This window comes from Oncorhynchus masou, chromosome 8 (genome assembly GCF_036934945.1).
Source record: "Oncorhynchus masou masou isolate Uvic2021 chromosome 8, UVic_Omas_1.1, whole genome shotgun sequence".
Taxonomy (NCBI): Eukaryota; Metazoa; Chordata; class Actinopteri; order Salmoniformes; family Salmonidae; genus Oncorhynchus; species Oncorhynchus masou.
This window is the reverse complement of record NC_088219.1, coordinates 44,278,347-44,304,151: the sequence shown is the minus strand read 5'-3', so window position 1 is coordinate 44,304,151 and position 25,805 is coordinate 44,278,347. Positions and strand designations below refer to the sequence as shown.

The 25,805-nt window shown below is 41.7% G+C and overlaps 2 protein-coding genes across 4 annotated transcripts in view; one reads left to right on the top strand and one right to left on the bottom strand.

Moving 5' to 3' along the window:
- Nucleotides 1-2,199: 2,199 nt before the first annotated feature.
- On the bottom strand, nucleotides 2,200-21,941 carry LOC135544730 (calcium-binding mitochondrial carrier protein SCaMC-2-like). The gene is made up of 9 exons (XM_064972584.1): nucleotides 20,973-21,941; nucleotides 15,475-15,601; nucleotides 15,108-15,195; nucleotides 13,915-14,026; nucleotides 12,687-12,845; nucleotides 11,871-12,023; nucleotides 11,356-11,631; nucleotides 7,270-7,420; nucleotides 2,200-3,275 (listed from the first exon to the last, which is right to left on the bottom strand). Exons 1-9 carry the CDS (start codon nucleotides 21,327-21,329, stop codon nucleotides 3,091-3,093), a joined length of 1,608 nt encoding a protein of 535 aa, XP_064828656.1. The 5' UTR covers nucleotides 21,330-21,941; the 3' UTR covers nucleotides 2,200-3,090.
- Nucleotides 21,942-23,176: 1,235 nt separating this feature from the next.
- LOC135544723 (early estrogen-induced gene 1 protein-like) overlaps nucleotides 23,177-25,805 on the top strand; it is a 67,202-nt gene continuing 64,573 nt past the window's right edge. For all 3 annotated transcript variants that reach the window (XR_010456367.1, XM_064972566.1, XM_064972565.1), the window contains exons 1-2: nucleotides 23,177-23,257; nucleotides 23,804-24,152. Coding sequence is in view for 2 of the 3 variants with exons in the window: in XM_064972566.1 (XP_064828638.1) it covers nucleotides 24,007-24,152 (146 nt within the window). In the remaining variant the exon portion in view is untranslated. The remainder of the gene's footprint in view (nucleotides 23,258-23,803; nucleotides 24,153-25,805) is intronic.

The following is a 25,805-nucleotide window of genomic DNA, read 5'->3' as shown; positions in this document are numbered from 1 at the left end:
CGGTCACCCAATATGGACAAAGATACCCTAAAATTAAAGCTAACAGTCTGCACTTTACCTCCATAGTATCATTAGGAATCCAAAGTGCTGGAGTACAGAACAAAACAATGTCACTGTCCCAATACTTTTGTAGCTCACTGTAAATGAGGATTTAGTCTGGATATGTTCTGCAAAATATTTCAATACCGTGAATGGGCTGTTTTGATTCAAGAGACCACCTAAAGACTACTGAATATACCAAACATTAGGAACACCTTCCCAATATTGAGTTGGCTGGATGTCCTTTGGGTGGTGGACCATTCTTTATACACACAGGAAACTGTTGAGTATGAAAATCCCAGCAGCGTTGCAGTTCTAAACACAAACTGGTGCACTTGAAACCTGCTAACAAACCCCGTTCATAGGCACTTAAATCTTTTGTCTTTCCAATTTACCCTCTGAATGGCACACATACACAATCCATGACTCCATTGTCTCAAGGCTTAAAAATCCTTATTTAACATGTCTCCCCTCCCTTTCATCTACACCGACTGATGTGGATTTAACAGGTGACGTCATTAAGGGATCATTTCCCCCGGATTCACCTGGTCAGTCTACAATCATGGGAAGAAAAAAAGTGTTCTTAATGTTTTGTATAGTGTATAGATGCACTATACGTTTGAGCCTTCAAGTTCACTGTAGTCTGATTTCCTGTCAATGCAGGAAATAAGGCGCGACACTTGAGGCAGTATGGAGTGGTATCCTTAGGTGGGGTACAATAATACAGACACAGCCTTTTCCATCCTCTTGTGGAGGAAATATATGGATTCAGGCTCCGGTATTTGCTAAAGCAAAAGTGTAAAAGATTGGTACTTATTTTTGTGGAGCTGCACCAACTAGAAAAAGCATTTAGCTAAATAGTGACCACCGACTAAACTCAAAACAAACAAGTCCCAAACTCAAGAAATACTAGCTCAGGCTGTCAGATGTTGATATTGAGTCATTTCATTTTACCGTCCAAAGACAATCTATGCAGCCGGCTTTATACTCGTATCCCCCTGGACCGGATTGTACAGAAAACTTTCTCCATTCAGGCTGCAAAGGCCTCGATTCCTTCCTTAACTCGATTTAATGGAGAGAAGACCGAAAAAAACCCAGGGAAAATGTCTGTGCTTTCTTTATGAAACACCATTTTCCACCACCATGATACAGTGAATAATGCTAGTTGTTGCGTATTGGGTTGCAGCAGTCTGTCTTTTCACCCCTGAGCTGTGTTCGAATTCTGATACTAACCGCACTAACTGTACTATTTGTGACATGAATTGAGTATATAGTATGTTTATTGGTCATAATATGCCAAAAGTTCACCAAAATACCAAGTATACATGCAGTGGATGCTTTTAGGGCCCATAATGCAATTCAGAAAATGTGCGTGGCTTCAACTTTTCAGATTTAAAGAAAATGGCATAAAATATGTAACCGAAGTACGACGAGAGCAGATACAAATTAATTGCTTTAACTAATTTTGACAAATGTTGAGCAATGTAATGACTTTTCTAATAACTAGCCATATAGCATTACAGCAGTATGTACAGGTATGTTAACTAGTTACTAAAACATCAAACTTGCCAGACAGCATATTCGCTATCTAACTAACTACCCAATTTACTACCCATTTACGAACGCCCAGAGCGCACTCTCACTCCAGATTGAATTTACAAACACACCCGAAATCGTAAAATGTTTAACTAGTCATTTGTTATGCTAACAAGCTAGCAAAAGGTTCCATAGCAACAGCATCAACTTCCGGTAGACAGGCGATGCTCTAGTACGCTCAACTGAAACGCTACCGTTTGTTTACCGTATACTAAAATTAACTAAGTATATAGTATGTTAGTATGGGCATTCAAAACCCGCTATAGTTTCAAAATGCTACTCTGGACCGGGGCTAGAATTAGCCAATGTAGCATGATGGTGGAAAATGGTTTTTCAAAATGAAACATGCACATTTTCCCTGTTTTTCCCCCCCAGAAACGACTCAATATCGCCATCTTCCTGTCTGAAATGTTACACAGGAAGTGACAGCGTAACGTCTCAAACCTTGATCAGTAGGTATCATTATGTGTTGCATTGTATCTTGGAAAACAATATATTAACAGTTTCTGAATATGTTATAGTAACTAAACATCTGCTAACACTATCTATTCTTTGAGCACTGCCTGTCTTGGACCATATTTATTTAAATATTTGGTTACAATACAAAAAATGTATTAGCATCAAGACATACACACTTCTTACCAGCGGTTTTAAGACTAAGTGGACAATAATACACTATGGGCATCCAACCTGCATCGCCCTTTCTGTTCAAATCAGTTGTTTAACATTCTCATCAAGCTATACAATGAGAAAAACTGAAAAATATGGAATTAACCAGACTAATCAAAATTGTGAGTTGAGGTTTTGCTCCCTCCAGACAAATAACAGCTAATGCCCTAATAGTTGCAGCCTCTTACATGTTAATGAATGCTGCATTAAGGCGAATACATATTACATAGGACAACTTTAGATGACAATTAGAAAAGTAGTCTTTCACAAGCCAGATAGGTTGACTAATACTGCCTCCTATAGGATAGTACTATTGAGTGAACACAACAGTAAACACATTTCCGTTAACAAATTTCAAGCAAGTTGGAGAATACTGGAGTTCCAGTGAAGAGATTGCTTTTCAGTTAACCTGGGTCTTCAATTTGATAATAAAAAGCCAACAGTGGACTCATGGTGTTGTGCCTCTGGATTGATAACAAAATAACTCCTTACATAATGATACTTTAAGGTTACAGCTACGTGAGAGGATCTCCATCACCACCTCCCTTCCAGTCATAGTGTCCGTTCCCAACTCTCCATTGTTTTTTTTGTCCTTAGTGTTGTAATAGCTCTCGCCATCGGTCTTCAGAACATTTACAGAATGAGATTGTCTCTAACAACCCCAGCTCTGTCTGCTGAGATTCCTCCCTTTTTTTCCCCCCAGAGTCACCCGCACCGTTGCTTGGCAAAGCAAAAATTAACAATTTGGCCTTCAGGGGAGGTGATACCTCCCTCTCCCCCCAGGCCTCAACGTGACACCACCCCCAGACTCATCTTGAGGTTCTCGTAGACCACGTAGCTGATACTGACCGCTGGAATGACCTTCATGAAGTTTGGGGCCAGGCCTCGGTAAAGTCCGAATGCACCCTCAGTCTTCACAATGTGTTTGAACAGCCCCGACATGGTCATCTGGGGACCGCCCTCGATGGTGGCTGAGGGGAAAAAACATGAGAAGATGACCGACATGAAATACACATCAACAATAGGGATGCACCACTCTGGAAACTGGGTCAATTTCGATATTATTAGCCATGCTGGTCAATGCTGAGGTGGCAACTATATACAGTGCATTCGGAAACTATTCAGACCCCTCGACTTTTTCCACAATTTGTTTCGTTACAGCCTTATTCTAAAATGTATTAAAATTGAGTTTCCCCCCCCCTCATCAGTTTACACACAATACCCCATAATCACAAAGCAAAAATAAACTGGAAAATCACATTTACATAGGTATTCTGATCCTTTACGCAGTACTTTGTTGAAGCACCTTTGGCAGCGATTACAGCCTTGAGTCTTCTTGGGTATGACGCTACAAGCTTGGCATACCTTTATTTGGGGAGATTCTCCCATTCTTCACCACCCTCAAGGTCTGTCAGGTTGGATGGGGAGCATCGCGAAATAGCTATTTTCAGGTCTCTCCAGAGATGTTCGATCGGGTTCAAGTCCGGGCTCTGGCTGGGCCACTCAAGGACATTTCAGAGACTTGTACCGAAGCCACTCCAGCATTGTCTTTGCTGTGTGCCTAGGTCCTTGTCCTGTTCAAGGATCTCTGTACTTTGATCTCTGTACTTTGTGGAATTTATTTTCTTCTTAATGGATTTGAGCCAATCAGTTGTGTTGTGACAAGGTAGGGGTGGTATACAGAAGACAGACCTATTTGGGGAAAAAAAGTCTATGTGATTGAGTGCTGCACCAGATGACCCGGCATCCACAATCATACGACCTTATCCCAATTGAGTTGGATTGGGATGAGTTGGACCGCAGAGTGAAGGAGAAACAGCCAACACGTGCTCAGCATATGTGGGAACTCCTTCAACATTGTTGGAAATGCATTACAGGTGAAGCTGGTTGAGAGATTACTAAGAGTGTGCAAAGCTGTCAAGGCAAAGGATGGCTACTTGGAAGAATCTCAAATATAAAATATATTTTGATTTAGAAAATAGAACTGTTTGGCCATAATGGCCATTGTTATGTTATGTTATGGGGAGGCTTGCAAGCCGAAGAACACCATCTCAACCGTGAAGCACGGGGGTGGCAGCAGCATGTTGTGGAGGTGCTTTGCCGCAGGAGGGACTGGTGCACTTCACAAAATAGATGGCATCATGAGGGAGTAAAGTCTTTGAAGCAACATCTCAAGACATCAGTAAAAGCAAATGGGTCTTCCAAAAGGACAACGAGCCCAAGCATACTTCCAAAGTTGTGGAAAAATGGCTTAAGGACAACAAAGTCAAGGTATTGGAGTGGCCATCACAAAGGCTTGACCTCAATCTTATAGAAAATTTGTGGGCAGAACTGAAAAAGCATGTGCGAGCAAGGAGGCTTACACACCTGACTCAGTTACACCAGCTCTGTCTGGAGGAATGGGCCAAAATTTCACCCAACTTATTGTGGGAAGCTTGTGGAAGGCTACCCGAAACGTTTGACCCAGATTAAACATTTTCAAGGCAATGCAACCAAATACTAATTGAGTATGTAAACTTCTGACCCACTGGGAATGTGACGAAATAAATATAACCTGAAATAAATCTCTACTATTATTCTGACATTTCACATTCTTAAAATAAATTGGTGATCCTAACTGACCTAAAAACAGGTAATTGTTTAGGATTAAATGTCAGGAATTGTGAAAAACTGAGTTTAAATGTATTTGGCTAAGATGCATGTAAACGTCCGACTTCAACTGTATATTGATTTGTTTTTTGGTTACTACATGATTTCATGTGTGTTATTTCATAGTTTAGACGTCTTCACTATTATTCTACAATGTAGAAAATAGTAAAAATAAAGAAAAAGCCTTGGATGAGTAGGTCTGTCCAAACATCCCCGTTATTTGCAAGAGGAAGAAATGCAGGTACAGGGGACACAGAGTGGGATGCCTTGTCACAGAAGGCGAGTAGGAAATCATCCGTTACCATCAATACTACTCGCCAACGTCATTGGACAATAAATTAGACGAGGTACGATCACGAATATACTACCAACGGGACATCAAACTGTAATACCAAATGTTTCACGGAATCGTGGCTGAACGGCGACATGGATTATCAGTTAGTGGGATATACGCTGCACCGGCAAGATAGAACAGCACACTCCGGTAAGACGACGACGACGAGGGGGGGGGTCTGTGCATATTTGTAAACAACAGCTGGTGCATGAAATTTGAGGATGTGTCTCTAGACTTTGCTTGCCTGATGCTGATGTAGAGTATATTGTGATAAATTACAGGCCACACTACTTGCCTAGAGAGTTTTCAGCTATACATACCGTGCCTGTTTATTTACCACCACAGACAGATTCTGGCACTAAGACCGCACTCAGTCGGCTGTATAAGGAAATAGGCAAACAGGAAACCACTCACCCAGAGGCGGCGCCCCTAGTGGCCGGGTGATGTTAATGCAGGGAAACTTAAATCAGTTCTACCTCATTTCTATGAGCAGGTTAAATCAGAGGGTAAAAAAATTCTAGATCACCTGTACCCCACACACAGAGACGCGTACAAAGCTATCACTCGCCCTTCATTTGGTAAATCCGACCACAACGCTATCCTCCTGCTTACAAGCAAAAATTAAAGCAGGAATCTGGAGGAATTTGCAGGAATCTGGAATCCATCTACCGAAGCGTAGCTCAGAGTAAATATTTATTGCATTTTCCTTTTTCAAATGGGCGGTGATTTAGAATGCATAAGATAATGTATTTACGATAGCATAGCTTCTCCCTTCGTTACTCAGTCTTCCCACTCTTTCACTCAAACCCAACCCCCCCCCCTTGTGTAACCAGCTGTCATATCGGTTACGTCCGCTAGGGACGTTTTCCTTTATGACATAATTTGTAATCAATGTATGATCCATTCTGTGTAGATGTAATTGTGTGATTTAGGTATTTAGTAAATAAATAATAAAACCACATTTTGTATTGCTGATTCAACTTGTTAGCCAGGGTTCGTGAAGATAACCAAGAATTTACAACTTTCAGATGAGACTAAATAAAGTGACGATTAAATATTGACTGCTATTGAGGTAAAAGATTACTAGGTCTTTAAGAGTTTATTCGGAAGATAACAGCTCTATAAACATTATTTCGTGGTGCCCCGACTTTCTAGTTAATTACATGAACCTGAATAGCTTAATCAAGTGAAATTAATGACAGAGAAATTATTTTATAGAATAGCATGTCCTATCACTTAATCTGGCATAGCCAAAGACACGATAATAGCCTCGCTACTGTTTTTCACTGTTGTTTTATTGATTTACTTACCTATTGTTCACCTAATACCTTTTTTGCACTATTGGTTAGAGCCTGTAAGTAAGCATTTCACTGTAAGGTCTACCTACACCTGTTGTATTCAGCATTTCACTGTAAGGTCTACTACCTGTTGTATTCAGCATTTCACTGTAAGGTCTACTACCTGTTGTATTCAGCATTTCACTGTAAGGTCTACTACACCTGTTGTATTCAGCATTTCACTGTGAGGTCTACTACACCTGTTGTATTCAGCATTTCACTGTAAGGTCTACCTACACCTGTTGTATTCAGCATTTCACTGTGAGGTCTACTACACCTGTTGTATTCAGCATTTCACTGTAAGGTCTACTACCTGTTGTATTCAGCATTTCACTGTAAGGTCTACTACACCTGTTGTATTCAGCATTTCACTGTAAGGTCTACCTACACCTGTTGTATTCGGCATTTCACTGTAAGGTCTACCTACACCTGTTGTATTCGGCGCACATGACAAATAAACTTTGATTTACTGTATATATGTAATAAAATACCAATACCTCACTACCAATATGAAGACAGACATTATACATCCCCGATTAACAAATTCCTTGATACCACAGATTTTGGTGGGTCCATGAAACAAACCTTTCACTAATTAATGATATGCAAGTTATCTAATGAAATAGGTTTTGGAAGTGGGTGTACCTTGAGCCTGCATTCGGGTCCTGACCAGGGCCAGGGGGTAGCTGGCCAGCTGTCCACAGGTGCTGGAGGTGGTCCCGCAGGCTAACAGCACGAACACCCCCGGGTCAGCACTGTCTGTGGCATAGCGCTGCAGCCATGAGTTCTTCAGAGTCTGGATGGAGACAAGAGTGGGAAAAAGATAGAGAAAATGGTTAGCTGAAGAGAGAAAATGTGTGGTCCTGATTGATAACACCAGAGAGGAGACTGGTGTCCTAATATTATTTCAAAGCCTCCTAGCAACACACACACACAATTTCCGTTAGACATTAATTGCTGGCTTTTGGCCAATATTTATTTTTATTTTTGAATTGCCGGCCAAATTGATTCATTGATGGAAATACCAGTCGAGTGTGTGTCTTCGTTAGGTAAATAAAGATGCATGATGACGAACAACTATCACATGCGCACAGCACAGGCCTACAAAGCCTACTTTCAGCTGGATTTCTTCTGCGTCTCCCCAGTTGGTTGCTGCTGTAAAATACGTGCTTTTATTCAGATGCTTTGCTATGAGACTCGAAATAGAGCTCAGGGGCATCCTGTTTCCACTCATCAGCCTTGTGATGTTTCTACAACTTGGAGTCCACCTGTGGTAAATTCAATTGATTGGACATGATTTGGAAAGGCACACAGCTGTCTATATAAGGTCCTACAGTTGACAGTGCAGGACAGAACAAAAACCAAGCCATGAGGTCGAAGGAATTGTCTGTAAAGCTCAGAAACAGGATTGTGTCGAGGCACAGATCTGGGGAAGGGAACCAAAACATTTCTGCAGCATTGAAGGTGCCCAAGAACACAGTGGCCTCCATCATTCTTAAATGGAAGAAGTTTGGATCCACCAAGACTCTTCCTAAAGCTGGGCTCCCGAGTGGCACAGCGGTCTAAGACACTGCATCTCAGTGCTAGAGGCGTCACTAGAGACCCTTGTTCAATTCCAGGCTGTATCACAACCGACCGTGATTGGGAGTAGCGCACAATTGGCTGCCCGGCCAAACTGAGTAATCGGGGGAGAAAGGCCTTGGTCAGGGAGGTGACCAAGAACCAGATGGTCACTCTGACAGAGCTCTAGCGTTCCTCTGTGGAGATGGGAGAACCTTCCAGAAGGACAACCATCTCTGCAGCAGTCCACCAATCAGGGCTTTATGGTAGAGTGGCCAGACAGAAGTCACATCCTCAGTAAAAGGCACACGACAGCCCGCTTGGAGTTTTCCAACAGGCACCTACAGTAAATGACAGACCATGAGAAACAAGATTATATTGTCTGATGAAACCAAGATAAAACTCTTTGGCCTGAATGCCAAGCGTCACATCTGGAGGAAACCTGCCACCATCCCTATGGTGAAGCATGGGGGTGGCAGCATCATGCTGTGGGGATGTTTTTCAGTGACAGGGGCTGAGAGACTAGTCAGGATGGAGGGAAAGATGAACGAAGCAAAGTAGAGATCCTGGTTGAAAACCTGCTCCAGTCCTCAGACAGGGGCGAAGCCCGGAATTGAACCCGATTGAACATCTCTGGAAAGACCTGAAAATAACTGTGTAGCGACGCTCCTCATCCAACTTGACAGAGCTTGAGAGGATCTGCAGAGAAGAATGGGAGAAACTCCCCAAATACAGGTGTGCCAAGCTTGTAGCATCATACCAAGAAGACTCAAGGCTGTAATCACTGCCAAAGGTGCTTCAACAAAATACTGAGTAAAGGGTCTGAATACATATGTAAATGTGATCTGTTTTTTTCTTTAATACATTTGAATATAATTCTAAACCTGTTTTCACTGTCATTATAGGGTATTGTGTGTAGATTAATGTGGGAAAAATATATATAATCCATTTTATAACAAGGCTGTAACGTAACAAAATGTGGAAAAAGTCAAGGGGTCTGAATACTTCCCGAATGCACTGTACATTAAGCAGACACAAACAGTACAAATTATCCTGAAGAAATTCAGGTTATTTCTATCACTTTCATCTCTCTACTCCGCCTGTCTGCCTCCCTTTTTATCTGTCTTGACTTGAGCTATTGCTAGTGAAGTGCAACATTGCATCATATCAATCAACTGAGTTGGCTGAAGTTGTCACTAGCGAACTTGCGGGTGAATCACATACAGCGTAAAATAACTGCGGGCCAAATTCGATAAGCAGCAACGATGAGTGAGAAAGTTAGTGGCATAAATATCACCCCCCCCCCCCAAAATGTTAACCTCCCCTGTTATTGTAATTGTGAGAGGTTAGCATGTCTTGGGGGTATGATATAAAATGCTAACCTCCCCTGTTATTGTAATTGTGAGAGGTTAGCATGTCTTGGGGGTATGATATAAAATGCTAACCTCCCCTGTTATTGTAATGGTGAGAGGTTAGCATGTCTTGGGGGTATGATATAAAATGTGAACCTCCCCTGTTATTGTAATTGTGAGAGGTTAGCATGTCTTGGGGGTATGATATAAAATGCTAACCTCCCCTGTTATTGTAATGGTGAGAGGTTAGCATGTCTTGGGGGTATGATATAAAATGCTAACCTCCCCTGTTATTGTAATTGTGAGAGGTTAGCATGTCTTGTGGGTATGATATAAAATGCTAACCTCCCCTGTTATTGTAATTGTGAGAGGTTAGCATGTCTTGGGGTATGATATAAAATGCTAACCTCCCCTGTTATTGTAATTGTGAGAGGTTAGCGTGTCTTGGGGGTATGATATAAAATGCTAACCTCCCCTGTTATTGTAATTGTGAGAGGTTAGCATGTCTTGGGGGTATGATATGTGTTTATCTTCCCCACTCATTATTATTCCCAATTATTTAATCATGGAAGCAACCACATTAATGTAGAAGTGTTTAGAAACATATTCTATTCTAATTTACAATAAAAGTGACACCAAAATAACAGTACATTATTTACCATTAATTTCTATTGGGCACAAAATAATCTGAAACACAACCAAAACAAGTGCATCCAACAAGTTTTTCACAAGCTTGAAGTAATCATTGCATGCTAAGCATATGGGACCAAATACTAAACGTTTACCACATTAACACACAAGTCAAGTTGTCCCAATAGGTTTGGTCCCCTAAAACTGAGGGATTACGCACAAAGCGTGCTGTAATTTATAAACGCCCAATATAGAGGAAAATACCCTCAGATTAAAGTTGACAGTCTGACAGTTCAACCTCATAGTCATCGTATCACTTCAAATCCAACGTGTTGGAGTACAGAACAAAAAACAAAATTGTCACTGTCCCAATACTTTGAGCTTACGGTAATGGAAATGTATAACAATAAACAATCAAAAAGGGGAAAACCAATTCACACAATGAATGCGCAAGAATTGGTGAGAGACAGCTAAGTGCATTCTGGAGAGGGACGTCCCTATATCTTCGCCACACATCACCCCCCTTCTTGTCTAAACATTTTAAATTATACTCAAGATATCATCAGCTTGGCCAATTGCCACACGTTTTGCCCATATTGGCATAAGCCTACACAAGCTTGTGATTTGAAACAATCCACAGCAAATTTTTTTTGAAAGAAGCTAATGATTCTTGATTCCTATGTTGCTAAGTCATGCTCTCTGGTGAAGTATTTTGAATAGACAGGAGTGATTTTAAATCGGGCTAATTTATTTCAATTTGCCACCTATGAAAGAACTCCTCATATGCCATTTCTCTTCTGTTCTATTGGTTTTCATATCAACTTTCTTTCGTTGTGCAGAAGCATAGTCAGTCATATTAGCAACCCATTTGTAACATAAGCTTACGGATCCGCTCGCATCAGGGGCTCTGTTCAGAATGTTGTTTTCCCACATTGCATTTTGGCAAATGTTTGAAAATCATGTTTAATTAGTGGCTTCTTTACAGGAGTTGCATGTTGTGTTATGATGCATTACCCATAATCCAAATGTGATTCCTGTTATTCTGAGCACTGTGGTAAACACGCTAATGGGATACATACCCAATGCATGTGGGTCCCCTAAATTTCCCATAACGGACGGTTAATTTAAAATCTACCCGGTCACGTTGTCCGGCGTCACATTTTCCTAAAGTAAACCTTGACACACATACCTCGTAGACAGCCAGGTCGATGCCAGCGTAGGGGATGATGCCTATCAAGTTGGGAATGTAGCCCTTGTAGAAGGCGGCCATGCCCTCCTTCCGGAAGATGTGTTTGGCGCAGTCAGCGATGCCAGAGAACTGTCCCGTCTTCCTCAGGGCTAGGCGGGTCTTCAACACCTCCATGGGGTAGATGCTGCTCTGGGCGATGGCTCCAGCCAGAGATCCCGCCACAAACCTCTCCAGGATGCCCAGTGTCTCCTGGTTGCTGCCTATCAAACGTTTGATCTGGACATCACAACTCTGGTTAGTGACAGTCGTCAAGAGTATTCGAGTTCAACTGTGAGAGGCCATAGTCAAAAGCAACTTGGTAAGTGACAGGAGCTATTTCCTCTGAGTATGTTCCTAGACAAAGCCAGAAGGAGACATTTTTTACCGAGCGGTTAATAGCAAAACGTTCATTGACTTCAACTTGACTAGAAAGGGTCTCGTCATACTAAAGTAAAGGTGCTGAACAATAGGGTTACCTGCTCGTAAGCCATGAACTTGATGGCTGACTCAGGGGCGATCTTGATGACGTTCATGCCATTGCCTCGCCATAGTGACCACATACCTCCCTCGCGTATCATGTGGGTGAAGCCGCCGGCAATGCACATGCTGTTGGTACGAGAGGCGTGGACCTGGCAATGAGACCGTAAGACAGATCGTTACATCATTCAATCGCCACGTTGGCAGGTGAACAAGTTTTTTAACCGACTTGAAACACGGAGGAACCGTAGGCCACTTTGTCTCCTCTCTATAATGTTGATGGAATGTGTCAACGCATTGTTCATGTTTTCATGTCATTTTACTGTTATCGTGCTCCGTTTCCATCTATCCGCTCATAAAAAAACCCACTGGGAATGAGTGGACACAGATAGATGGAGCATGGGATGAAAAGAGAAAGAAGAACAAACCGAGTTATCTATCCCAGGGGGCTTCTGCTGACACGAGAGCTTCTGTTCTGTGCGTCTCAATCACTGCGGGTGCCATCAGTGGAATTGCACTCACTAGCAGAAAGTGTCCTAAGGACTTATGCAATTGTCTCTCTGCAATAGGATATATACATAGGTTAAATTAATAGTGTATAAGCTAAAGGTGGGGTGAGGTTTTAAGCTTGTTTTTAATGTGAGCCAAATATCCTGACTGGCTGTTTAAAGTTGAAGTGAACTAAGAATGTTTGCATTAAAGAGGATCGGGGTTCACTTGCAGTGTGAACACAAAAATAACTGGAGTTTTTGTCCTTTTCATTCTTAACTGAGGTCAGCTATTTTTTAAAAATTCTCTCCTGGGAGTGCCCTTACCTGCATGAGCACTTTGAGCCGGTCCAGGGGTGCAGTGCAGGTTCGAGACACGGCGCCAGCTGCCCCTCCAGCCACTAAGTGTCTCCACCACATTCCAGTCTTCTTTTCCTCGGCAGTAAACTCATCTGGCACCATCAAACTCTCCCCCACATCGAATATCTACAAACAGACAGGAGCAGGTCAGGGCAGTGGAAGGAGGACCACACACACACACACACGATTGTCATAAAAGGTTGGTGGGTCAATTTTCCTGATTCTAACCAACAGTATTATGAAATCATAAGACAACACATTATAGGCATCCCATTGGGATATAATTGAAAGCTTTGTTTTGACCACTGTAGAGGGGGGTCCAATAAGGCAGAGGATCATCACAGGTTTACACTATGTATATTACAAAACAGTTCCACCTCCTGCAGGGGATCAGCCAATCGGTGGCCCACGATAATTTAAACAGGAATGTCTCTTGACATTAACTTTGCGGTCTTAGAAGGGGGTTGGGGGTCACGACAAATCGTGAGAGCACCAACTGTGTTTCAGCTGCGAGAGCCGCTTTTAACCCATTCAAATTCCCTTAAGTTCAAGTCCACTTAGAGATAGTAGAGGCACGCGCAAACGTACCGTGATAGCTGGTCGAACCGATGAGGATATAACATTCACCGGGGGAATCAAATAAAAAGGCATCCTGCTCCAAAACTCAAATTCATGTAAGCAACAGTACTTCTGATGGTCCCGTGTCACTCCAATATAAAAAATGAACACGACGAGTGTGTGAACTGAATCTCCACTATGATCTACATGCACGGCTCTCTGCCCTCCTGGCCTAACAGGTTGTGGAAAAGCTTGCTGATTGACGTCAGCGGAAGGTGGTTGGTTGATCTGTTCAAGGGGATTAAACAGGGTCACAGTGACCCGTTTGGCTCCTTCAGGGAGTATTTCCGGGAACCCTGGTCAGGGCCTAGACGGCTAATAAGGAGAGTGTCTGTGGGACCATTAACAATATATGAACACAACTATGCCCTTCTATAAAGAAAAAAAAAGGACAAACAGCCCTTAAATTCCTTCCTTTGTTTACAGTATTTGTCATTCAAAGCTTTAATAGCTGAAGACAGTGATACAAATGTGTTTCATACTATCCTGGTAGTTTTTAACTTGATGAAAAACAACCAAAGCGTGTTATTTTTAACAACCCTGAGAGAGAACGTGCTGTTTTTCTTTCTAGCCTCACCGTTGAGTGTTTCCAGTGCAGGATGATCTCAGGAATGTTATCGGCGGGGTGCAGCAGGTGGTAGTCTCGCCACTCGTTCCAGTCGATGGTCATCGTGCCGTTCTTGTCCATGCTGTTGACGGAGAAAACAGAAAAGAACCATTACCGTGTAGCTTTTTACAGCGCAAATTCTCTTTTTGTTTCACCAGACCACCTGTGTGTGTGTGTGTGTCTGAATTCAGAAGCAGTGTGCTCACACATGCACACCTTTTGGATAAAAGGATCAAAGCCTTTAAGTGCTGCTTTTTTACCTTTCCAAATTGAAGCATGAAATGGGCATTTTGTGTGTTGGGAATCATTCCGTACTCTTCTTAATTTGGATTTTTCCACAAGCAATTGAAGGGATGCAGCTTTTTCTGTCACTTTCTTTGTAATAATGAGAAGAGAGAAGAAGAAAAAACTTGGAGGACAGAAACACAGTAGAATAAGAAGCGAAGACGATGCATTGGTTTGTGACAGGTAGGGCAAGCCGACGGAGGGGATTCCATTACTAACTACATGATTCTGAGACCAGCAAGAGGTTGAAAGAGAGAGAAAAGGGAGAGGGGAGGCACAGAAAAGGAGAGGACAGGGAGAAGCACACACACACACACACATTTAGAACTAAAAAGAAAGAAGGGGGATATCATGGAATCTCAGTGAATCCATACTGGACATGGTGGTAAATGGCTTAATATGTAACAACAATAAAATTAGATCTACATATTGGTATTAAAACAAAGAGGTTTATATTAACCAGAGTAAATTATAGTTTCCTCCTCTAACCAATATGCCTAAAAAATGTGCTTCCTTATATCTATAAAAAGGCCAAGCCCCAAAAAAGCCATGACAGCATAGGAGTGGCAGCTCTGACCAGGGCGAGCAGGCAGTATCCCGGTGCTTGGAGGGAAACACTTCTGTGGAAGGTTCTGGTGGACTCGAGATAGTTGACGCAAGCATCTAGCTAACCGCCACTGGTAAAAAAGACAACACTGACTGCAAACAGTCAAGAATTAGAAACGGAGAAAAGGGGCAAAAAAGTAGAGAGAGTAAGAAGTAGAGGGAGTATGAGGTAGAGAAGAGACAAAATGCATGCTGGACTGACGAACACAGACACTTAGAGCTAATGGTTTAGAGTGTTGGTGAGACGGGAGAGCCCAGGGTGACAGCCGTACCTTTTGAGGATCTTCTCTGCCTGCTGCTCGGAGATGTTAACCCCCAGGTCTCGAAGGGACTGCATGATTTCCTGCTTGTCAATACGACCTGCGGGGCGAGTAAACATCAACATCAGCCACTCGTAAGGGATCTCACCGACCGGGTATTATATAAGCGTTTTTACGACCAGCTTATAAAATAGTACCTCAATGTAATAGACCTAAAGGCTACATTTCCTCAGTTCATGTCATTGTGCATGCACAGCTAAACCCAATGCATAATTTAATAGTACAGCATAGCACTCTGTAGGCTAAACACAGTGATACAAGTGAATGCATTCAGTGGTTGTGTGGCTCTGGCCTATGCGGTCCCTCTCTGTGTTCCTACCATCGTTCTTAGTGTCCAAGCTTTTGAAGACCAGCCGGAGCTTCTTCTCGTGGTCTCTCAGATAGTGGACAAACTCTTCGAAGTCCAACTGGCCGTCCAGGTCCTTATCTCCCGCTTTAACTATTTTCTGTCAGAAAATAAGGAGAGGATTTTTACACTTCGATGAGAATTTATATATCAATTTAGATACAGGCTGAAGAGTAGCAAGGATATAACTGTAGGTTTAAAAAGAAAATTGACGATTCTCAAGGGGAAATTGAAGCCTATGTTCAGTTAAAAGTATGACAAAAGGTGAGCCTGTTATATTTGGATAAGGAGACCAAGACAAAGAGATGGACTGAGTGATTTGAGGACAGGAGTGTAGATCAGTGAGGGAAGGTTACAACCACAAGCCACCTGGGTCTCGTTTGCTTCAGAGTGGTCACATAGTGGACATCACCTGGTCCACCTGCTCCATTAGTGGGGAGTGTTTAGACCAGGGCAGCCTGAATTTCAGTTTGTTTCTACCTGGTAGTTAATTGCACTCACCTGGTGTCCCAGGTTTGAATGAATCCCTGATTAGAAGGAGAGGATGAAAATCCTCTAGGACTGGAATTGGGCAGTCCTGGTTTAGACCCTCACAGGCATGTTGAACTCAAGCTCAGGCCTAGCTAAAGGAGCACACATGCTATTCAATCCCTTTAGTTTATTAATTCGACCATAAAAATAAAAAAAAAGTACACATAAAAACATGAAAAGGCCAAACATGCACATGGAGGATAACACACAATAAAGCCTGGGACTTATTTCCATGGTGGTCCTCTTGAGACAAGATGGCTAGGCAAGATCCAACACAGTATGGCATCGAGATAAAACATTAAAAAACCAAAGAACAACATCTCTCTCATCATTGCAGTTACATCGTAAGGGTTATTCACATGGGCACAGAAGACAAACATATTTTTATTTTTAAAGTTGCCCAGAGAGGACGTTGTTTTTATACGCAGAGGCAACTCATTCCATTCTGAGGCTCCTGTAAACACGACAGTACCTTTCCCAGCATTACTCCTGAACCTGTATAAGCACACCTCAGCAACACCTGATCTGGTGCTGTGATTGTGTGCATCCCTAACACTTGGAAAGTCATCACTTAGATATCTGGGCGCAGGACCATAAATACTCCTGTAAACTAAACATAGTCTAATCTGGGACACCTTCGCCTCAACAGGCAGCCAGTTGAGTTCCTGAAAGCAGCTCCTGCCTATGTGGATACATGGACTCACCTTCAATTACTACCCTGATCAGCTTATTCTGGGCTATCTGGAGCTTCCCCATCATACATTTAGATAATCCACCAAACCAGGAAGTAATAGCGTAGTCAAAATGGCATTGAATGAGGGCTGTGGCTAGCTCTTTCATGGAGTCCTTTTCAAGCCGTTTGGACTTTCTAGCCAAAAACTTAATCCAGGCATTAACCTTCCCTAGAACTTTATTGGCCATGCTCACACCTACCAAGCTTCCACCAAGGATACATCCCAGGTAGTTTTAGTCAGCACCTCACCCCCTAACTCCACTCTGATTTCAGTGGACCTACTCAATGTAGGCCTGGATCCAAAAATAATTGCCTCAGTTTTACCCATGTGCAGAGATTAGCTTATTATCGCCAAGCTAGAGGTCGGAATGGCCGATTAATTAGGGCCGATTTCAAGTTTTCAGAACAATCGGAAATCTGTATTTTTAAGTGCCGATTTGCTGTTTAAAAAAAAAAGTTTTTTTTTTTTATACCTTTATTTAACTAGGCAAGTCAGTTAAGAACACATTCTTAATTTCAATGACGGCCTAGAAACGGTGGGTTAACTGCCTTGTTTAGGGGCAGAACGACAGATTTTCAACCTTGTCAGCTCGGGGGATCAAACTAGTCCAACGCAATAACGACCTGCCTCTCTCTCGTTGCACTCCACAAGGAGACTGCCTGTTACGCGAATGCAGTAAGCCAAGGTAAGTTGCAAGCTAGCATTAAACTTTTCTTATGAAAAATAATCAATCATAATCACTAGTTAACTACACATGGTTGATATTACTAGATATTATCTAGCGTGTCCTGCGTTGCATATAATCGATGCGGTGCGTATTCGTGAAAAAGGACTGTCGTTGCTCCAATGTGAACCTAACCATAAACATCAATGCCTTCCTTAAAATCAATACACAGAAGTATATATTTTTAAACCTGCATATTTAGCTAAAAGAAATCCAGGTTAGCAGGCAATATTATAACCAGGTGAAATTGTGTCACTTCTCTTGCGTTCATTGCACACAGAGTCAGTGTATATGCAACAGTTTGGACCACCTAATTTGCCAGAATTTTACGCAATTATGACATAACATTAAAGTTGTGCAATGTAACAGGAATATTTAGACTTATGGACCATAAACGTCTTGTTTTCGAGATGAGAGTTTCCGGATTCGACCATATTAATGACCTAAGGCTCGTATTTCAGTGTGTTATTATGTTATAATTAAGTCTATGATTTGATATTTGATAGAGCTCTCTGACCGAGCGATGGTAGGCACCAGCAGGCTGGTAAGCATTCATTCAAACAGCACTTTCGTGCGTTTTGCCAGCAGCTTGTTGCTGTGCTTCAAGCATTGCACTGTTTATGACATCAAGCCTATCAACTCCTGAGATAAGGCTTGTGTAACCGATGTGAAATGGCGAGCTAGTTAGCGTGGTGCGCGCTAATAGCGTTTCAAACGTCACTCGTTCTGAGACATGGAGTAGCTATTCCCCTTGCTCTGCATGGGTAATGCTGCTTCGAGGGTGGCTGTTGTCGATGTGTTCCTGGTTCGAGTCCAGGTAGGAGCGAGGAGAGGGACGGAAGCTATACTGTTACACTGGCAATACTAAAGTGTCTATAAGAACATCCAATAGTCAAAGGTTAATGAAATACAAATGGTATAGAGGAAATAGTCCTATAATTCCTATAATAACTACAACGTAAAACTTCTTACCGGGGAATATTGAAGACTCGTGTTAAAAGGAACCACCAGCTTTCATATGTTCTGAGCAAGGAACTGAAACGTTAGCTTTCTTACATAGCACATATTGCACTTTTACTTTCTTCTCCAACACTTTGTTTTTGCATTATTTAAACCAAATTGAACATGTTTCATTATTTACTTGAGGCTAAATTGATTTTATTGATGTATTATATTAAGTTAAAATAAGTGTTCATTCAGTATTGTTGTAATTGTCATTACTACAAATAAAACAAACAAAAAAAACCCAGGCCAATTAATCGGTATCGTCTTTTTTTTGGTCCTCCAATAATCTGTGTCGGCGCTGAAAATCATAAAAGTCGGTCGACATCTACTACAAAGGGAAGCACAACCGAGAACTGCCCAATGACACGAGCCTACCGGAGGATCCAAACTACTTCCGTGCGTCGAGGCAAATAATACTGAAAGATGCATGAGAGCACCACCTGTACCGGGTGACTGTGTGATCACGCTCTCCAAAGCCGATGCGAGTAAGACCTTTAGACAGGACAAAATTCACAAGGCCGCAGGGCCAGACGGAGTACCAGGACGTGTACTGCGAGCATGCGCTGACCAACTAGCAAGTGTCTTCACTGACATTTTCAATCTCTCCCTGTCCGAGTCTGTAATACCAACATGTTTTAAGCAGACCACCATAGTGCCTGTGCCCAAGAACACTAAGGTAACCTTCCTAAATGACTACCGACCCGTAGAGCTCACGTCCGCAGCCATGAAGTGCTTTGCAAGGCTGGTAATGGCTCACAACACCAACATCTCAGAAACCCTGGACCCAATCCAATGTGCATACCGCCTCAACAGATCCACAGATGATGCAGGCTCTATTGCACTCCACACTGCCCTTTCCCACCTGGACAGAAGGAACACCTATGTGACTAATAACATTTGATTTGCCTATTGGACTTCGCTGGAATATTTTTTATTTTGTTTGTAACTTGTTGTATGAGTAGTTGTCTCCTCACTGCTGTGAGAACCAGTCCTTCCTTGTCCAACTATCTTTAATTATCTCCAATTTCCCCCATATTCCCTCTAGGGAACCCCTTGTACCCTGCTGTTTATCTTCCTCTCGTATTGCCTAATCTCTGCTTTTCCTGTGAGATGGTCTCCTAGCACCTGACTTGTTTCTACCATATCAGCGCCCTTTGCCTGCCCTAGTCGCCATCCCAGCACCGGATCTGATGGACATGAGTTATGACTGGCTGTCAGTGTCAATGTCCTAGTTCTGTAACTATTACTTCATGGCCAGAAATGTGTAGGAGGACAAATCTATTTTTGGGTGGCAATTTAAAATGGTATTATCTTTAGCTTTAAGTAAACCCTGGCAAAGCTGACATTCTTGAAGAAATACAATTGTCTTGTGTTAGTAGCTGAGGCCTACACACAAAAATGGATGGCAGTTTGCCATAAACCCAAATCAGCAGACAGACGCCAAATGCCAAATAAAAAAAGTGAATCCTCTAACTGAAAATAAAATTAAAAAACCTGGGTATAATAATGTTGGTTCAAATAAATGAGGTTGGAAAATAAGAGTAGCCTAATTTAAAATTAATTTACCTAATTTAAAGTTCAAAGAGCAGTGTTGTGTGAAACCTTGATATCTCAGATGGTGTTACTGGTCTGTAAAATAATAGTGCAGACTGATTTCATACCTAAAAACGTATTCCAAACAGAAAACATTGATTTCAAAGTTGAACAAACCATACAATTCTAAGGACTACGTTTAACAATTTACACTGAACATTTTACAAAAGCATTTACTGGAAGAACTGTGCAAATGCAAAGTTCGGTAACAGAATTTTGGGGAAATCTTATATATTTTTTATGGGACAACATTTTCTAAAAACTCTTGAATATCTGCTCAGAATCGAGATTCAAAGATGCCTGCTGAAGGAATGGGGGTGTCAGCTTTGACATAACACAGTTTGAGAAAATCTATTTTGGTTATTGAACTACAGCAAGTGAAGTGGATTTACACCAGTAACTATTTCATCATGGGTCAATGATCTGTACTACACAGAAAAGCATTATTATGGATATGAATGTCATGCTCTTTATGGTGATGTGCCCTAAATAGGTACACAAAAAGGTAGAAATATGCAATATCCTCCTCGGCATATTATTCTACACCACTGGCTGTTCTTTTAATGAGCTCCGCCACCAAACAAAACCAAATTTAGTAGCCTATCTGAACCAATCATAGGCATCAATGTTTCACAAGTTTGGACACCAAAGCACAGCACAGTAGAGTATAGTTCAGTACAATAAAGTATAGTACATTATAGTGTTCTTAACGTGTGTGCTCTACTGAACTCTACTCCACTCTATTCTACAAAAACGTGTGAAACAGACGACTATGAATGGTTCAGATTTGGTCTCGTCTAGATTGGACCAAGTCTGAACCAAACTGAATAATGTTAAGGGTCTGAATACTTTCCAAAGGCACTGTAATAAAACTACACACTTACCATAAGCTCGAGTTCTGTGCGATGAACGCCCAGTTTCTTGAGCCCAATGGACAGGTCGTTGACGCAGATGCCTCCATCACCATTCACGTCCAGGACTTGAAACAGCACTTTCAGTCTGTGGTCCTGCTCGGGTCCGCCACAAAGTTCACATAGATACGATGGTTCACATGAGTCATCACAGGAACCTGTGTTCACCCCTGACAACGGCCGAGCCCGAGGTGGGGATGGGAAGGATGGACCCCCAGTATCCTCGACCCCGCCACCTGGGTCAGAACCCCGGTGCGCCTCATCTGCTTGGCATTGACAAAAGACCCCGCTGAGCAAGGGGGACACGAACGACCCTTGCTTGTGCATCATGCGGATGGAACCAATATTATCAAACTATTACAATCGATAGCCGATATTTTACTATATCTATATGTAATGTAAATTGGGGTAGCTTGGCAAGATGCCAAATATGGACAAGTCTATTTTAGCCACCACGTCACGTGCGTTCTAACTAAATTGCTCAGAAGGACTGCTAAAAGTAGTGTAGACTAAACAGTCAAATGTAAACATTGCAATGTAACTATCTCATTCCACCGTTATCCAGGTTTGGCCCATAACGGTTGACTTCTTTAATTCTCTGCTAACTCGGTTGGCGTACAAGCAACCGGCAAAATAGCTAGCTAGCTAGCTAACGTTAGCTATTTTAGCTACGTCTGCCAGCTGAGAAGTGATGAGGTGGATGCTGAGCCGCGTTACAATGTAACTTAGTCAATATACTGTAAATTTCAACAAGTTTTTGCTGTAATGTGCCACGAAAGTCACTTCAGTGATACCTTCTACTGGTATTGAAGATGTCCACTGCCCTTTATTGGCTATAGCCGGCGAATTCCTCCCGTTTGACTTGGCAGTTGAATTGATAAGTGATACCACAAACCAAAAAAGCCGGTGCCGTAAAGGGCTCTTCCTGCCTAAGCATTTTCAACCGAGGGTTCCTGCCAGGAAATGACTAGTGGAGAGTGAATAGGGAGGGTGTTGGAATGTGCATGATGGATAGGTCCAGTAGCCAATCACCATCGTTGATGTAAATTTGTGAAACCCAGAACGAAGCCGGTTAAAATGAATCCATAAATGAAAATAAACTAATCTCATGAAAAAGCATCCACATTACAACACAGCCTACATTCATATTGATGCAATGTTGACATTTTGTCAATTTGACTATGTTTTTTACTACATGGCGCGAGATAATTACTTGAATTGGGATAAACAATTGGCATTTGGTTTAGCAGCAGGCAAACCGGGAGGAAAGTTGTAAATATATATATATACGGGACACGACAAGACGAGGACAAAAGACGTCTGACTGCTATGCCATCTTGGAGCAATATGCTGTATTGTTAGTTGTTATTCCTTATATGAAATTGGAATGGAAGACATTTTTCTTTACAGACAATGGGCCAGAATTGCATCATGATTTTGTAACTGTGCAGAATTTTTTTTATTTTTCCAAGGGATATCAAATATTTAAAAAATCATAGCAACAAAATGAACTTTGTTTAAATGATACCATGAAATATTCGTATTTACTTTAGTATTTTTCAACCTTTTCTCTATTTTTATTTTATTGCATTTGTAGGACTGAATCTGACCCATTCATCTCTGTAGTGTTTTAAATTGTGTCACTATTTCATTAACCGAAATATTGGGGATCTGATGGGAAAATACAGTTAGTTGAAGCTGATACCACTTACTGTAAAATGTGTCCTTTAATGCAATACGAATCTGGGGATGCAACGTCAATGTTACTATTACCAGCAGATGGCGGTATATGTTAAGATTTAAATCACAATTTGACATTACAGCGTGGAGATGACTTATTTTAGTGATTTCTCAGGTCTACAAATAAACCTACGTTGATGTTTTCACATAATAGTCATATGTTGAGAGTAGGTCTATAGAGGAACGCAACAATTTTCTTACATCGTTAAAAAAAAAAATAGCCTAAATGTTGATTGAGGTGTATTAATGAACAGAAAATGATAACACTTTTGACTGGATACAATAAATGGATTCTAATGTTTAAGATGTTAATATATGTAAAGACTGTATCAAGTCAGGTGACTTATTAAACATAATGCAAAACGCAACCTACACGCTTCTCTAAACCAAAGGCGGTGCTTAGCAGCTCTGTTTGGAAGAGAGGAGGGACCAGACCAGCCCACCCCGATTCAAAGTAAAGTATGAATGTCCGTTTAATTGGCCTGGGGAGATGTCCTGTTGTCTTCGTTGAACATGAGGTAAAACGATTTTGACATAATTTCACTGCCTTCGAGTTGGGCTTGTGTTGTGTATCACTTTGGTGAATTAATGTCGGCCTGTGGGTGAAATGCGATTGTGTTTGCGTGGAGGGTTGACAAGAAATACTTGGTAAAAATGTATGCAGAAGAGTCAAATTGGTCATGGGACGAACGAACTATCTTTCCTTGTTATTGTTGACCGATGCTGACTCTTGGAAATCACCGATTAGCAAATAAATGTGTGCATTAAATTGTTTGGGGGATGGTGTAGTTTATTGTAATTTCCAAATCCCATAACCAACACGGTGTAAAGAAAAGCCACATCTTTACAAAGCATTCATTCTGTGTAGGGTATGCCTTCAAAATATTTTATTTCGAGTTGGCCAAATTGAATATCGTAATAAAGTTTTTTAATAGATACTTAATGAAAGGCTTGTAACCTATTTGAGATAAATTGGGGATAACATGTGAGATGTGTTTGTAATCATCTCCAGCATATATGATCGTAATAAAGCACCTATTATTGTATTTTTTTCACTGCTCCAGGTCCGAATTAACACCGGGTCATCAGAGATACTGAGCCAACAATATCAAGGACTTCCAAGCTCCTGATTGAAAACGACATTTTTACTTTGTTTCATTTCCTATCCTTTTTGTTGGTCAATCCCAAAGGTTTAATTTAGGAATATTTCTGCTGCATAAACCTATCAATTATTGACATATTTCAGTTCACCAGTTCAACCATCTCAATGGCGTTTTTAATGAAAAAGAAGAAGTTCAAGTTTCAAATCCATTTTACATTGGAGGAGCTCACAGCCGTGCCGTTTGTCAACGGGGTACTTTTCTGCAAGATCCGATTGTTAGATGGTGGGGACTTTGCCATCTCATCATCCAGGTAAAAACAATTATCATGTCAATGCATTTTTTACATGGGGTAGGGTAGGCTATTGCTAGCCTGGCTACCAGTCTGTTTTACATGACAATTCTGTAAGGGGTTTGCAAGAAAGTAGGAACAGGCTGGCACCCAGGCTAGGCTATTGCTTGAATGTCATGAAAGCTTGATTTGATCAATGTAGGTTGGCACAAGAGTTGTATCAATGTAGGCCTACACAATAGATGACAAGTGGAACACACCTATTAGGATTGTAAACAGAGCATTATTAGGAGGTCAGCTTTCTAAACATAATATATGTTTCCTTAAGAGGATAATAGGATCTCGAGAATAATAGGATCTTGCACTCTGTGAATTGGCTACTTGGATCCCCGCCAAAAGTTGCAACAAATGTAATAACAATTTTATATTTAGGTTTGTGCATTATATTTTTTGCTTTTTGCAGATGTGTCACTGCCTGTTTTTTTAAAATCCCTTTTCTGTGTGCAGACACCAAATAATAATTCTAGCAGTTTGTTTAATGGAATGATATCCCTATATCTCCATATTATCATTTTTGGCAACACTGATTTTCCAAGACATTTATGTATATGTACATTTATGTTTAAGTAGGCCTATTTTGTATTTGTATTGCGTCAAATTGCTTGCTGTGATTGTGTGTGAGAGCTCCTATCGTTTCCCTGTCACACTCAGCGCTCAAAGTTGGCAGACGGTGGTGGTGGCAGTGACCTTTCCAAGCAATTCTTTCCCTAATAAATTGTTTTGAGTTAAATATCAAATGTGGACTGACAAGGTGGAAACAAGTGCTTTTGTAGACAGTTATCCTTCACAGGCTTGGTTCATTTCAATTAATTGCATTCCTACACTCATCTTACACCATCTGTGAGTCTCCATTTGTAATTGTGTGTTTATATCTCAGCATGGGGGATATGTTCAGGCATGGGGGATATGTTCAGGCATGGGGGAAATGTTCAGGCATGGGGGATATGTTCAGGCATGGGGGATATGTTCAGGCATGGGGGAAATGTTCAGGCATGGGGGATATACTCAGGCATGGGGGAAATGTTCAGGCATGGGGGATATGTTCAGGCATGGGGGATATGCTCAGGCATGGGGGATATGTTCAGGCATGGGGGATATGCTCAGGCATGGGGGATATGCTCAGGCATGGGGGAAATGTTCAGGCATGGGGGATATACTCAGGCATGGGGGAAATGTTCAGGCATGGGGGATATGTTCAGGCATGGGGGATATGCTCAGGCATGGGGGATATGTTCAGGCATGGGGGATATGTTCAGGCATGGGGGATATGTTCAGGCATGGGGGATATGTGGAAATCCATGGATGCCTCTAGTACTCCAAAGCAAAACAGTCCTTCTCATAACAGTTGTAATCCTCCTAGAGCTGTATGTCCGCCAGACAGGGTGGTTAATCGATCTATAGTAGTGGTCTGTTAAGTGGTGCCCCGTCCCACTGTCTACCAAAAATGATCAGCAGCAACCCCCCCACCAGTGTGTAGCATCCCCTGTATTTACTCTAACATAACCCTTTTACTATATTCCTGCACTTGTCCACTTACTCTAACCCTTCACATTAGCACAGGTCTAGCCCTAGTCTATTTACACTAGGCTACAGCTCTAGTTCTCTGCTACAGTT